The following is a 16,035-nucleotide window of genomic DNA, read 5'->3' on the forward strand; positions in this document are numbered from 1 at the left end:
TACAAAAGGTGGAAGCTGTATTCCTTCTGGGATGCAGAGTTCCAAGCTTTGTAGTCTTCAACATATACGCCAAGATCAAATAATAAAAGATGAAAGACTGAAAGGCAGAACAAAATTCTATACTAATACCAAACAATTTCTTGTAAGAATATATTTTCTATAGTTTTCAGTTAAAAGAAATACCCTGCATATATATGCATCGATTTGCCATTACGTTAGTCACTAATCACACCTCAATATACAAATAATATAACGCTCTAGAACCGTAATAACACTGAGTTAAAATTTAAAAATTTAGTTAAGAATTTAAATTTAAAAACTTTTAACTCAGAATCTAACACTAAGAAGACACATACAATGTCTAATAACGTAACTTATCAAAATTATTATTTTCTTATATCTCTTTCTATTACATATTTTACAACGTGTTCAAGTTGATCACGTTGTCGCGAATATGTCAAATCACTAAAATTTTAAATAATTTCGTTGGGTTTTTAACAATGTCACATGATGATTCCGAAAAATATGATAATATCATAAATAAGATACCATGCTCTTCTTCAGTGTATTGTAACTCAAATATTGACTTCATTGCAAAAATACCTTTTAGGGAGTGCTATAAAAAAATAGCATAGTATTTACAAGAAAATTGAAAATCTTAATGAAGAATCTATTTCATTGCATTACTGTAATAATATTTAAGAATGAATAAAGAATTCGTAACAATATTATTTTTTCATGTAATAATATTTTTTAACACAATTTTAATACTTTTAATTCTTTTTCTCTTATTCCGTTCTTAACATAATTCACTGCTGAAAACATTACTATATATAAAATGAAATAAAATAAATATATACTCACCCTGAGATCTTCATTTCGTACTATTTCTAGAAGATGTCTAAGAAGTTCATGCGAATCATGTTGTCCTCCATCCATACATTGCGTTGTTTTCTTTTTAAACGAGTTTAACAACTCTGATGGACGATAAGATTGACGTTCATCAGTATTTTGCATTTCTGTAAGTGTTTTGCATAAAATTGAGGTAAAACTGCCCCAACCTTCTAAAATACCCTCTATTGGTGGCTAAAAAATATTTTGTTAATAATATTTAAATAATTTATGTAATGGCAAGTTATTTATGGCATAATATTACTATAAGCATATAATATCACTAAATGTATAAATATTATAATGCACATCTTGTAATATAAAAAGGACTTAATCCAATTGACAATTATTACAAAATTATACATAAAACCATTTGAATAAGCTGCTTGCTCTTAACGATATAAAAAACATATCGAGAAAATCTTACTTAATTTTAAATGGAACATAATCTACGATATTAGTACTTTATAGAAATGTAACAAATAACGAAACACTTATTCATTAAAGAAAGAAATGCTTCAGTACTTGCAAAAACATTATGTGCTTTTCTTATAATTATACATATAATTTTATGACTACAATTAAATCTGTTTTCAAATCTGTTTATCTGGAGCTCTTATATTTTTAATAATTATTCTATAATTTACATGCATACATTGTCTAATCTAAGATATAATTATGTCTTTAAAAATTTCTCAGATCATCTCAATTGCTGGTGTAATATTAAAGGGAATGAATTTACATAAAAAAATAAGTTGAAAATTTAGTGACATTTTTTCATAAGCTTCATTTTGGAATAAATAGATGTTGAAGATTCATCGAGAATACATACAAACATTTGACTGTACTGTGTATACTAATTTACATTAATTTTTGTTACGATCATATGTACATATTTATAAACACTACTAACGGTGGCTTGACACCTACAATTCCTAAAATTTTTACTTACAAAAGCGATGCGGGAAAATAGATTTTCGAGATTAGATTTTTTCTCAAAACGTGTGCATAATTGATAGTGCAATCATTGATAAATTATTTTCATGACTCAAATTACATCGATAATAAAATGATGAAAAAAAATAATATACCAACTACTTCCAGGAAGACATTGTAAAGAGGAGGCTTTAATCAGATTTATGTTAACAAGCATGTTTGAAGGAAATAAACTTATAACGGAAGTTTGATAGTTCGAAAATTTAGAAAAATTTGGAGCTCTGCAAAAAAGATAGCTCAGGTGATACCAACAAAAGTACGAAGCTTTTCTGAAGCTGTCACACTGCACTAGTATGATAGAAACCTTCATGCGTGTAATAATATAATAAAATTCTACTTGTGTGTATATTTTCGTTCCCTAGATAGTTTTGTATAAACGTGTGTACTACTGTGTACTCATCTATTTACATGAATTTTGATAATCCGATAGACTTTCATTCTTTTAAAGAAGCAAGAACTATTCCGCTACGTACATGGTATGTATAGTAAAATCGCAATTATACATTGTGCGTTATGCAAAAGATATTTCTGTTTTAAAAAGAGTATCATTATCGTAACTTACGTAACCACAACAGTAAGCACAACCGTGCGAAATATGTACATATATTTTATTCTACTATCATAAAAGTATAACCATAACTACACTTATAACGCTTGTAAATTAGCAGTCTTAATGAATTCATAGTCGAAATTTCAGTGTCTCTGTCATATAGTATATACTTATAATAGTATATAATACAAGTATATACATATAATAAACTATCTATTTGAGTGTCATCAAAAATTAAAACTACAAAAAATTAAGGAAGAAAAGCTTTTCTCAAAAATTCTTTACATAGTATAGAGCATAGAAAATGTTAAAACTATAATCCCCTTTTCCACTTGTGATTAGTCGCGCGCGACTCTCAGTCATACAAAATCCATTGTTGAATATGGTACAATTCCTATACGCGCTGCCACGCCTAAGGATGCGATGTTGCGGACGCGAAATTGTGCGAAGTCAAAATCAATTGCACGCGACTACAAAGTATATGAAATACATATATGTCATACCCACATCCAGAACAACTACATGTGACTGAATGTTATTTTACGTCTTTTCAAGACGTTTTAATATATAATACTATTAACTTGTATTGCTATGCATTATTATATAGTAATAATATATAATAATATCATATTATAATAATATATAATATTATAATTTATAATACCTTTAACATAAATAATTAATATTATAATGATGAGAGATTTTCTACCGTGATACTACACATATGTTTGGTTGTTAACATTCGACAGAAACTCCAGAGTTAATTATCTTATTTATATCCTTTAGCTTTTCCAAAAAATTTTTTGTTCAGTACTAACAGTTTCTCGCCATAACTAGGTTACTAACTTTTTATAACGAATGATTTAATGGATTGATTAATATGATAAAAAATGTATGGTTTCATTAAAAAAAATTAAGCTGACCTGTATTTGGCATCGCGCGCGATTAGCCGCAAGTGGAAAAAAGTTCTAGGTTCTAGCTACGCATTAACAGCCGACAAACCAACCAACCGAACAGTTAAAATCACATAACTATGCGACGGTGTCCATATATATACATATGTATGTATGTACGTCAGCAACACGTCGCGAAATAGAAAAGGATTGATGGCGGAGCGGTGAAGAAAGACAATAAACCCGTTCACCAGCGCCGTGTCATGCGGAAATAAACATTTGAAAGAGTCGTACAGCGTGGCCACCTCACAGTGGGGTCCGCTTCATTTTCGTATCAGTCAGAGAACACTATTGCAATAATGAAACTTTTTTATTTTGTATTTTTTGTTAATGAATGATTGAAGTGAAACCAAACACGACATTGTTATCGTGTTGTTTACGATAATGAGATACGTGCGAACCAATCGTATATAGGGTAGGGCATAACTTAACGTGATCAGTGTTTTTATAGGAGGATGTGTAAAGAACGCATGAAGGTCAACTTCGTTTTTTTAAATGAAATTACATATGTTTTTTTTACATACATTCATTCTTTGAAGCATTCTACGTCAAATAGTGTTAAAGGACAATATTATTATTATTTTAAATGTATTTTTTTATATTATTATAAATGTATTTTTTTTTAATGCTAAAGAAATTGCTGAATGAAGATTTAACCGAACTGAAAATACGCGACGTTTGGCCGTATCATAGAGCCATCGCTCTTCCTAACATTTCTTAAAAATGATTAAGAACAGCGCCCCACCGGTTGATTTTCGAAATCTCGATCCTAACCGACGCTACACACAGTAGAAGCTTCTAGATCCCAAGCACGGTATCCAATACCAATTGAATCACGTCAAAAATTAACTCCAGATTTCTAGCTTATGATGCCTCATTAAGAGATTGAGAAATAGACAGGAAAATTATATTACTTATAGTAATATAATATAAATTATATTACTGTATATACATATTTGTTTATTCGTATCTGTTTCAAGAAGCAATGCTTAGCACATGTCACCGCGCAAATATCACCAGTCCGTGCTTCTTACTTCAGTGAAGTTCTTTCCGCAAAAATCAGTAAATTTGTAAACTCAATATCTCAAGAACTAGTTAAAGTTAGTCGTATATATAGAGAGTTAATGAATTCTTTTTAAGAAACACAATCAAATGATCTGAAAAATATGTTCCATGTAGAAAAACGAACTTGATCTTCTTCGCTCGAAAAATAACTACGTAAAAAATATTCGCCTTCATCAAAAAATGTATCTGTCTTATGCCATATAATCTTCATATGAAAAACTTTTTCTAGCTGCAATATATAAGAAAATATGTAAAGAACTGTCCGGAATTACCGTGAACACTCTATAAGTATGTGATAAAAATTAATATTTCGTACACTATACATCCGAATGTAAGTAATGTTCCCTTTTATATCGAAATGATCGTCAGAAAATGGTTCGTTAAAAAATGGCGTCTTTTATTAGTACGCAAATTGTTTTTTTTAATCTTACAAATTTCTTATATTTAAAAAAGACAACATGATCAATGACATTCAATTCTATAAAAAGACAGCCCTTTCCAACGTTTATGCTAGTGAAGAGAATTTTTAAAAGTGAAAACAATTTTTCCAAACATTCCTGAATAGAAATCGTAAATGGTAGTCTGAAACTGTCTGTACTGCCGGTCGCTTGCTTCTCACTTATAGAGCTGCTATATGCCGGATATTAATTTTGATTACTCGAAGGAAAACAAAGAAACATAGCGTATTAAAATTACATAAGATCACAGAAGATTACGAACTACTCGAATTTTTACAATTTTTGTAACCATACATACTGAAGGGCTTCATCTATACATATAATACTGACAATAAGAACAAAAGTTTTACTATAATACCGAAAATCCAAATTCCAATTTATCTATATTTTGTAGAATTGTTTGAAGTTTATAAATATTCAATGAAATAACATTTTACAACAAAAATTAACAATTAATTCGATAAGATTTAGATACTTAGTAACTATATATAACTATGTATACTATATTACATATATATAGAAACTATATATACGTAATTTAATTTAAAAAAGCTACACAAAATAATAAAAACTAATCAAATCAATAATGGATATTCAGCACAGCTGTTAAACTTTCAGGGTACCGACTTTTCATGTTCATAGTTTCATTTAAAAAATTGGTTTATATTTCCCCCACACATCCTTCTATAAAAACTAATCGCGTCAAATTATGTCCCCCTCTAAACCATCCAACTTTCACTTAAAACATATTTCATTAAAATCATTACTTGCGCAGTAATGGAAGTGATTCCAACTACGTGTCCTGTATAGACATTTCGCACAATTTTCATCGATATTAGCTCGACAAAAATCAAGTCTGGCGATCGTATCAAATATTAACTAGAGTTAGGGCCCTCCAAAAGGCCACTTTCACCTTCGTATCGGTGAAACAACACTAATCCAGAGGCGAAACCTTTTTATTTTATATTTTTTCTTAATAAAAATTTCATTAATACATTGAACAGATTTTTCTAATTAAAGTGAGATCAAACTTCGTATTGTTATAAAATTTTATAGTAAATTTTATATAAAAATATATGGACTGCCGCATTACCCAATTTTATAACAATATCGTGTTTGGTCTCATTTTAATCAGGAAAACCACACCAATATGTTAATGAAACTTTTATGAACAGAACATTAAAAATAAAGAATTTTCACTGTTGCATTAGTATTGGGTTTGCCGCTACAAAGCTGAAACTGTGCGACCCTCTCAAGTCAATGTTTAGTATGGTAGTATCCATGTGATGCGATAAAGATGAAATTTCATACAATACCAGTGATAAATATGACAGCTATCATCGCACGAATGCCATGTAGAAAGCTCTCATTTAACACTAGGTTTTGCGGACATTTCGAATGCGTCAAAATGACGCGTATCCGTAGAGATAGGTATACCACATAGAAAACTTAAAAACTAGAAAACTTTGAAGAAAATGAATTTCGATGTATATTTGTCTCGTTAAATGGATAAAAGTCAGTATAAATGGTAGGAGAAAAATATAAACGACTCGTGTAATTTACCTCACGAAATTCGAAATGCGTCGAAATGACGCGTCCCGTAAACCTAGTGTTAAAATGTTGTGTCTGTTTCGTGTCGTATTGGTTGATCAGTCGGTTTGTTAACTGTGCAATGTGCAACTAGGACCTAGCCTATAACTATAAAAAATTAAGTATCAAAAGATTATAAAACTTTTAATTTAGCTGCTTCTCATATCACGTGCAGTTTTGTAAATATTCAAAACTACACAAAAACTTGTATTTGTTTTGAAGAATGGTTTCATCTTTATTAAATGTTTGCTTGCTGGAACTAAGAATGGTTTCATTATTAGCGTCATTTCTATAAACTTTCAAATTTTTCTGAATTTTCGAGTTACCGGACTTCTCTTACTAACGCGATGCAAGTAGATGAAATGAAACTTAGACCATTTACTCTGCAGCTATTTTTGTAAAATTGATAACAGCTCAAAAATAAAGATCTCTTTTCAAAATTTATTGATCCTTTAATTTTGTTACTTAGTATACAGAGTATGTAGATTAATCGGGATTTAAATCGAGCCCTGCGAATATTTCCTAAACTCATCATGATACTGAAAAATATTTCAAACAAGAAGTGGTTTCGAGGGGAACATAATTTGATGACATTAGGTTTTTGTAGCTGGACTTTCAACTTTCATTAATGAAACCATGTATTTTTTAATACATTAATTGTTTCACCTTAGCTATTTTCTGCGAAAAGTTATTAACTTATTTATGTCGAGAAACCATTAGTTTAGTAAATATTTTAACTTTCGTACAGCGAAACCTACATTCGTCACATACTTTCGGCAAGAAAATGTTACGATATTCATCCAAAAATCCAGTATTCATTACTAAAGTCTAGATTAGATTAAAGTCTAAGTCTAGATTACTCTAGACCCGCACTGTTTGCCTTAAGCAAATACACATTTTTTAATATATTTTCTTGGCCTTAGCTATACATATATTGGTTTTATAATTTTTTTAATATCTTAATAATCTAAATAGTATACTTCAAATAGACACTTGTTTCTCATTCGGCTATTGCTAGCATCTTCTCAAGAGTTCCAATATTCGTACAAAAGAAGACTGTTAAGAACGTATCGTTGCCAACGTTAGTGATCCAACGAACAATACTCCAAGAAGGAGTAAGTATAAAAGGGAACAATGCGAAATGAACACGGACGAAAGACAAGACGAGAGATAAACAAAACACTTGAATTTATTGACACAAAATGCAGTTAGATTGAAATAACTAAAGTAACAAAAGAATTTAAGCTAACACTGAATACCAAGTGCAGCAGTAAAAAGATCATACGAGATAAGTTTAACAATTAAGACTATTTATTAATTCGATTCGACACTGAGAACTAATTATTCTCTTTTTTGTTAATTTTTATAATACAAAAAGTTGATTCTACATTTATCCAATTTAATATTTGTTCGTCCTTCAGGAACAAATTAATGACAATATATCCTTATGGAAAATTATATATTATTTTATTTACTTATTTTTTATTATTTAAAAACTAAAAAATAAATGTAGAGAACAGTAAACATTATGAAATAAACTGCATCTAGTTCTGTAAATTAAGCAAGTGAAAAATAAAGACGAAGAAGATGAGTCAAGAGTTAGGCAAAAAGAAATAAACTATTTTACGCAAACAAATAGCTATACGATTGAATAAAAAAAGACAACAAAATCTTACAGAAACAGAAAGGAATGAAATCAGTAACTATATATTCCATGAGGTTTCACTGTTTTCAGATTTGTTTTCTCCGTCCTTCGCACGACAAGTTTTACAAGATGAGAATTAAAATATCTGCTAAACTGAGGCTATGCACGCACTAACAACAATTTATCGCATTGGTTTATAAGTTTATATGGACATGTGCGCATTTGACTACGCGACTGTAGGACAATTTCTTGTTATTAGAAGAAGAAAAAATTAAACTTTTAATTGATACAAGAAAGAGCGGCAAATTAGTGCTAATAATAATTTTGTTATAAAATACCAAGATAGAAAACTAATGCATTTAAAAAAAATATATATGGTTCCACTAAAAAAATAAGATTGTCCTCCATATGTTCTATACATTTCTATCTACAAAAAATCATTAATATCAAATAGTGCTCTCCTCGAAACAGTTTAACTTTTGTTCAAAGTATTTTCCACTGTCATGAATAGAGTGCGAATTTTTATGCAAATTCATATTTTTTAGAATATAATTCAAAAAATAGAGAATTGGGTAGAGAAATTTCAATAGAAGATTGTTTTACGTACCAAACATCATAACAAACACTATACTTTGGGTATTTTATATATTTCTTCATATTATACGCGTTGTATGCAATTTTGAACTTTCAAATTTCCTACAAATGCATGGAAATCCGCAGTCTAATCATAAATAGTTTCGGAGATATTCATAAGGATCTATATAAATGGGACGTCCTATATAATGTTAATTAAATACAATAATTATATGGAATAATATAAATAATTATATAGGATAATATAGAATAAACATAGAATTGCAAATGATTATTGCTCAGGAAACTAATTTTTTATGCTGGTAGCAACTAATTATAAATTAAAGAAAGATGCATTTACTGCAAAGGTATTAAAAACTGTTAATTTAAATACAAAAAGTATATGCAAATATTATTTCTACAAATATTATTCGATATAGCTCAGATTTATTTCAATACATTAAAAAAATGTAATTTAACTTATTTTGTACATGACTTGTTTAGAGCAATTCTATTTTTCAAAAAAATTAAAAATGTAATATTGTATATGATACAATCACGTTTATATGTTAACTTTGATTTAAAAATTCATTAAAAAACATTTAATTCAATTTTCATTTTTATGTCTTGTTACATGTTATTTAGTGTATATTGATGGTATACATTTAAAAACAACTTACTAGATCAACTTCTTCTGAGTTATTAGCAAACTTATGTTTGCCTCCTGGTAAAATGAATTTTTGTCCAGGAAGACGCAAATCATCAAGAACTTTGACTAAGAAAGGTGTTTGTGCTAAACATTGTAGAACTGCATTAAAAAAGCAGGTGTTTCCCAAATTCATTAAACCCTAAAAAAATATATACTTGGATATTTTAATCACATACACATATTATGAGTTGCATCTACTTTTATCAAGTACATATCTAAATATTATTCTTACATAATTTCTTTATGTTTGTCAACAAATTACATTGCAAATAACTTTTTTAATTTATTGAAATTCATTAAAATAATAACCGAAATTACCAAAATACATACCCCTACTTTAGGCAAATTGTATAAACCTTTTTCTTTATCTACTTTATTTATATCTACGGTTTCATTTTGATATTGTGTCATTGATGTCTTAGTTTGTAATGAATTTTTTACTGTGCTAGATCTTTTTATAAACTCCACTGTTTCTTGAAGCTTTTTTCTAAAAATTATAAATTATTACTTAGTCTGTAGGTTTAAATCTAAAAAGTTGAAAAAAGTATATTACAGCGCAATTTTGAAATTATAACAAATGTTTTTATTACTTAATTACCTACACCATAGATGTTGCAAAAAAAATTTCTTTAAATTTATTTCATAATCTAGTTTCATTATTAAGTTTATTATGGTTATATGGCCAGGAAATATTTAAAAACCACTTGTAATATAATACATTTTCTTTCAAAGTATTTCTTTAAACTTTATGATTCTAATTGAATACTAGAAATTATTAGAATACATATTTAATTTCTTAATTAGTATATATAGGTTACATAAAGGTTATATATATATATTAATACATATAGGTCAAAAAAATATTATTGTAAATGTTGCTTAGTAATTTGGTAGAACATTAGGTGGTATAGATAATTTTTCTGTAAATATAGTAATGGGGATATATCAAAGTCAAGCTAGTTTTTCTAAATGAAACTCTGTATCTGTTTATTGCAATATAGTAACGTTTGTTGAAGCAAATACAACTGCCTGATATCAATCTATGCAGTGAAATGTCAAAAATTAAATCCAAAGATGTCAGATCAACTCAACTCCGTAGCTGCATTGAGTAACCCTCATCAGGTTATATATACTATAAATAAAAATGGAACTTCTTATTTCTTCTCATCCGCTTTAAATTTATACCTTTAGTTTATAACTAGGAGTCAGTTCAAAAGTCCTTCAGTGAGTCAGAAAGTCGAAGGGACAGTTTAATCATTCCTTTAACCATTTATAATGTCGGTTTCTTAGCCGCCTTTAACATAAGAGCTCTTTCGACTTTTGGCTTACTAAGAGCAACTGACTGCTAGAAGCTAAAAATATAAATCTAATATGTATAAGAAGAAATAAGAAGTTTGATCTCTGTTAATGGTTTTTATTTAGTTTACTTTTCTGTCTGCCTGGGTAAAATTTTGTAAGCGAAATTTCACTCATTCTTCAAAAAGATAGAAAGCTGAAATTTTTAAGACGAAAAAGTAAAAATAAAATATATAAGTTAAAAAAAATTAACTTGACCCTGATACTTGTATGCTTTTGACTTATATACTTTCTGATAATTTCGGTTCCTCGTGAGATATTCCAGTACAGTTATTCCAGTTAAACGAAGTAATATATATAGTATATCCAATTTTTTGGATTTTTTGTGCGTTTTGTTTTATGTACATACATAAAGTTGTACATTTATTTTCATACATACCTACAGCCAATATTAATCTTTGTTTCACATTGAAAACACCAAACACTCCAATAAAGACTCTCAACTACCATAACATGACAATCACTATGTGGCTTCTTATAATGTTCCAAAGCATGACCACATTCTTCTCTTCCACAACCTTGATATCCACATTGTAAACAAATCAGTACAGCTGAATTTGTTACACATTCCTGAAGTTTTATATATATTTACTTTAGAAATAACATTAAAAAGAAAAAAGGCTTTAAGTTTTTGAATTTATACCTTTTCATTGAGATTTGATGAATTATTTTTGCACTTTTTACATATTGAACATTCCATACTAATTCCTACTTTATTGACACATTTCTTAATTTTATTAAAATTTACTGCCTTTGGTATATGTGGACATTTATTATCTATGAACATTAATGTATATATTAATTAATATTTTTGTAGAACTATTAACTAAATATACTACACATAAGAATTTAACTTATTATGTCATTATTATATATGATTATTAAGTTTATTAATAGGTTCCTGCATAGCTCCTTTTTGTTACTGCTTATTTTCTACAAATTCAATTTTTGAAAACATCTTATATATTTATTTCAAACTATGTATTTTCCATTATTATCTATGATAGTTTCTCATCTATGTATATAGATGTTGGATTATAGGGACTATACTACTAGATATTTCAAATGCTTATAGACTCTTTCTAAACATCTAATTATCCCTATAAAACTTATAAAATAACTAAAATTTACATAAAAGAGATTAATGGAAATATTTCATTTTAAGCACAATTTGTATTGCCATATAAGTGGGTCAAATAAATATTTTTGTGGTTTATAAATTTTGAAGCTATATTATTTCAAAATGATGATTAGGCCTTATCAGATGTCAATACTTTGTACATACCACTAGATCAGAGTTTTATTTGATAAGTTTTGTGCTCAAGTCACCTATTATGTCGGCTTCCATTTAACGATATGACTAATATAATAAAGTTTCCAGATCACATCAAATGTGACATACAACCAATAAGAGTTATGAACACTTGTTCAGATGATTTGCACTGGTGTATGCTTACTTATGAATGACATAACAAACTTTTAATTAATACTTGAGTCAAAAATGTATTTTTAATATGAAAGAGTAGAATCGGGATCAAAAAGCTTTCTGTACATACTTATGAACACATAAGACAATATATAAGAACAATGTAACAATGCTACTGCACTAAACAATATTAAGCCAATATCATTTTCCTAAACAAAGGAAATAGATCTGAAATTAACTAAGTATAAAATTAATTCTAAAAATGTAAACTTCTATCCCTCTACATGAACTACTAATGGAATACAGAACAGAAATGAAGATACTTCAAGATGTTGCTAATATGTTAATATAAATATATATCAATATAGATATATATTAAGATAAAACTAAACCTTTCAAAGATTGAAAACATAGTGAACAGCTTACATCAATTGAAACCTCTCTATAGACAAGCAATTTTAAAACTGATTATAAAATTGAATCAAAAACTAAAATTGATTAATATGATTGAAACTAAATATAGTAACAAAGTTGTATCTCAAATTATTTGTAGTATCATTCGAAAAGCAGATTATAATAAATGAATATAGAAGTGAAGAAACTCTTTTATTAGTAAATTAAATAAAAAGAAATGAATAGATTTTACAAAAGTTCATATGGACAAATTATTAAATATAAGTAAATAATCAAATAGAAAAAAATTTTTATTTAATCATAAACCATAGCGCTGGTAATATGAGTGAGGCTGAAATAGTATAATCATCAATTTATTAAGTGCAATATCTGTTTTACATTTTGAAACATTATCTGCATGACAGAGCACAAAAATTAAACCTTGATAGATTGTCTATCTTCCAGCAAGATAGCAACTTTATATAAATTATAAAGAAAGTTAAAAAGGGATTGTCCTACAATATATTTAATCAGATTTATACCCTTTAATCATCTGATTTGAGCCCAATTGGAAATTTGTGGGATGAATTAGGCAAATACATCAGAAATTGTAAGACAGCAGCAAAGAACAATCAAAACAAATGTTAATAAAAAAATATAAAAATAGCAAAATCAGATACTTCTATGCAAAAAAGAAAGGGAGAGGGGTATTCAAAATCGAAAATGTGGATCATTAACTATCATAAAGAAAAGTAAAGTTTTCATTTAATTTAAGTTCATGTATGTACACAAAGGTTTTTTTCATTTAACTTTTGTTCAGTTATCACTTACATCTTACTTTGGTGTTAATAAAAGTCACAAATTCTTCTTTATTTTTATTATATTGACTTTCAATATGTCACTATCAAAAATACTCAAATAAATTTGAATAAAAATTCGAACAAGATATACCAAGATTATTTGACCTACTATGTATCAGTGTTATATTTATTTTAACATTGAAACATAGTTTTTAAAAACAAAGAAGTAGACAAAGTTTGTGCAATAACCTAATATTATCACAATTTATTCAAATACATAATAAATGAATAATTTAATTAGTAACAACAATATAAGGATGAATATAATTATTATATAATTAATAAGTACGAATATAGATACCATAAGAATGGATATTGCACAATCATTATACAAAACTACTACATAATTTATCAATGTTTAAATTATACATTTTTCGATATTTATTATTATGTAGTCATTATGCCAAATAACTACATAATTTAATTATACTTTAATTATACTAAATATACTATACCAAATAATTAAATATTTACTACTCAATTCTTTAAGACTTAATTCTATTAACAAAACAAGTTAATATAATCTAACTTTTTGAAAATGAATATTTCCTTATTATAAAAACAAATAAGGGTTTTGCAACAAAAGTTTCTTAAAAAATGAATTCTAACCTGTATTATTAGATTCGTTACACGAATCAGTTGAACATTCATATAACTCTCCATTTGCATCTGGTTGTCGATTACGTTTTTTACTCATCTCGATGTATTTTCAAACTGAAATGAATATAATTGTTAGAACTTTTAATTTTTGCCATTCAGCAATTTAGTAAACAAAAAAGCATGTGAGAATTTGGTTAGACTAATTATTCTAGAAAATGTATACGATAACCCAAACAATTCCTAACATATAAACGTTATGCGTTATTGTATCTTATATTAAATCGTGGAATAATTTTTTTAAATTCACGAAATGTTATGCTAATTATTCAAAACAAACTAAATACAAGCAGTAAAACAAAATATTACCGTAACAATTACTATGCTTGGACAATCCATATACTGTGCGTGTACTCTACTACGATCACATAAACAGGTCTCGACACTCGTATATTAAGGCCTAGGGAAAACCGTCCGAAAATTGAGTCATGATTAATTGTGAAAAATCAACATGGAAGGCAAGAAGGTTCTCGTTCTGCGCATGCGTAACATGTTATAAACGTCTCAGACAGAGACAGAGATACTCTACTCATATCCGTCTGTCTCGTAAAAATACAGATTTTATTGACCTACCATGTTGATTTTTTACGACTAGACAGGACTCAATTTTCAGGCGGTTTTCCCTAGCGACCGAAAAAAGCTGTTTATAGGATCATATACTGTATCACTAATGCCGCCACTAGTACCACTACTGTACTTTCGAAATATCCAATCACACAATTGCAAACTATCAAAACTATAATATGGACAGGATTGAAAACTTGAAGTTAAGATATACTGTGTACTTGGCTTTACACAGGGTCATCCACTCATTGATATCTACCGATATCTATAATATGTTATATACTTATTACTTACAGAAAAAGAACATGTGATATAAGCGAGTGATCAATTCATGTTCCTAAAAAAACCCAATACACAATGTACTTCAAAGCAGTGGAAATGATCTGCAGTATCTGAAAAGATCTGATGATCTCAAAAAAGGAAGCGCTCAAATTTTATAAGAGAATGAGATAACTAAAAAATAAGAAAATGCCAATTATAAATAAAAATGTTATATAGCACTACGTTATAGTTTAATTTATAATTTATATTCTACATATTGCGACGTATTTTATAATCTTATAAATTTATATTTCCAGTGCTATTCTTATAGGCTAAATATTACAACAATGTACAATTTAACATATTCAAATCGGCGCAATCTGCACTTCTATCTGGCAGAGTGGGTCACCATTGGGTCACATCTTTTGTTTAGGCATCAGGTGGCGTGATCGGTAGAGCACGATTCATCATGATTCACATTATTTATCTTTTCAATCTTAATTTATAAGAATATAATTTAACGAAAACTGGAATAAAATGCAAATATTATTGGAGAAGACGCGCATGAAAAAGCGCGCCGGCTTAAACGTGTTAAACTAACATGACAAACCGATAAAGTAATAAAGGGAAGGAGGCAACGAAGGAAAGTAGATAAGGTGTGCTTTTGCTTAACCCATTTGCCAGCCAATTGCGTACCTTTCCATATAACGGGCATGGTGCTTTGTCCACTAATCATATCTCACGTAAGTAGTGGGATTTGCAAAGTATCATGTAATGAAAATGTTTAATGTTGAAATTCGAAAAAATGATATACAAGAAAATCTTTAATGACGATGACATATCCATTAAACGAAAAATATCAATTAATATAAATTTTAGATAAGATATTATTTTAAATTAAATAATATAATGTAGTTTATGAATGATATATTTTCACATATTTATCAAAAATAAAACAGTTTATGTACCAATGTGTTAATAATTTTTGTTGAGTAAAAAATTTTTTTTCTTCGTAGATCTGTCAGCTTCTCTTATTTTACTATAATATTCTTTCTTTTTTCTTTATTTGATTCTTGAATCTTATATAA

The 16,035-nt window shown here is 28.0% G+C and overlaps 1 protein-coding gene across 2 annotated transcripts in view; it reads right to left on the minus strand.

Annotated features, from left to right (window-relative positions):
* The window catches only part of Usp16-45 (ubiquitin specific protease 16/45), a 44,606-nt gene extending 30,035 nt beyond the window's left edge, over positions 1-14,571 (minus strand). The window contains exons 1-7 of one of the 2 annotated variants that reach the window (XM_069113548.1): positions 14,432-14,571; positions 14,075-14,179; positions 11,430-11,563; positions 11,166-11,356; positions 9,761-9,917; positions 9,402-9,569; positions 865-1,086 (exon numbers count right to left, since the gene is read on the minus strand). In XM_069113548.1, the coding sequence (XP_068969649.1) occupies positions 865-1,086; positions 9,402-9,569; positions 9,761-9,917; positions 11,166-11,356; positions 11,430-11,563; positions 14,075-14,162 (960 nt within the window). In that variant the 5' untranslated portion in view covers positions 14,163-14,179; positions 14,432-14,571. The remainder of the gene's footprint in view (positions 1-864; positions 1,087-9,401; positions 9,570-9,760; positions 9,918-11,165; positions 11,357-11,429; positions 11,564-14,074; positions 14,180-14,431) is intronic. The other variant, XM_069113547.1, reaches the window with a different exon arrangement.
* Between the last annotated feature and the right edge of the window lie 1,464 nt (positions 14,572-16,035).

This window comes from Bombus flavifrons, chromosome 5 (genome assembly GCF_040668555.2).
Source record: "Bombus flavifrons isolate JBK064 chromosome 5, iyBomFlav1_principal, whole genome shotgun sequence".
Lineage (NCBI taxonomy): Eukaryota > Metazoa > Arthropoda > Insecta > Hymenoptera > Apidae > Bombus > Bombus flavifrons.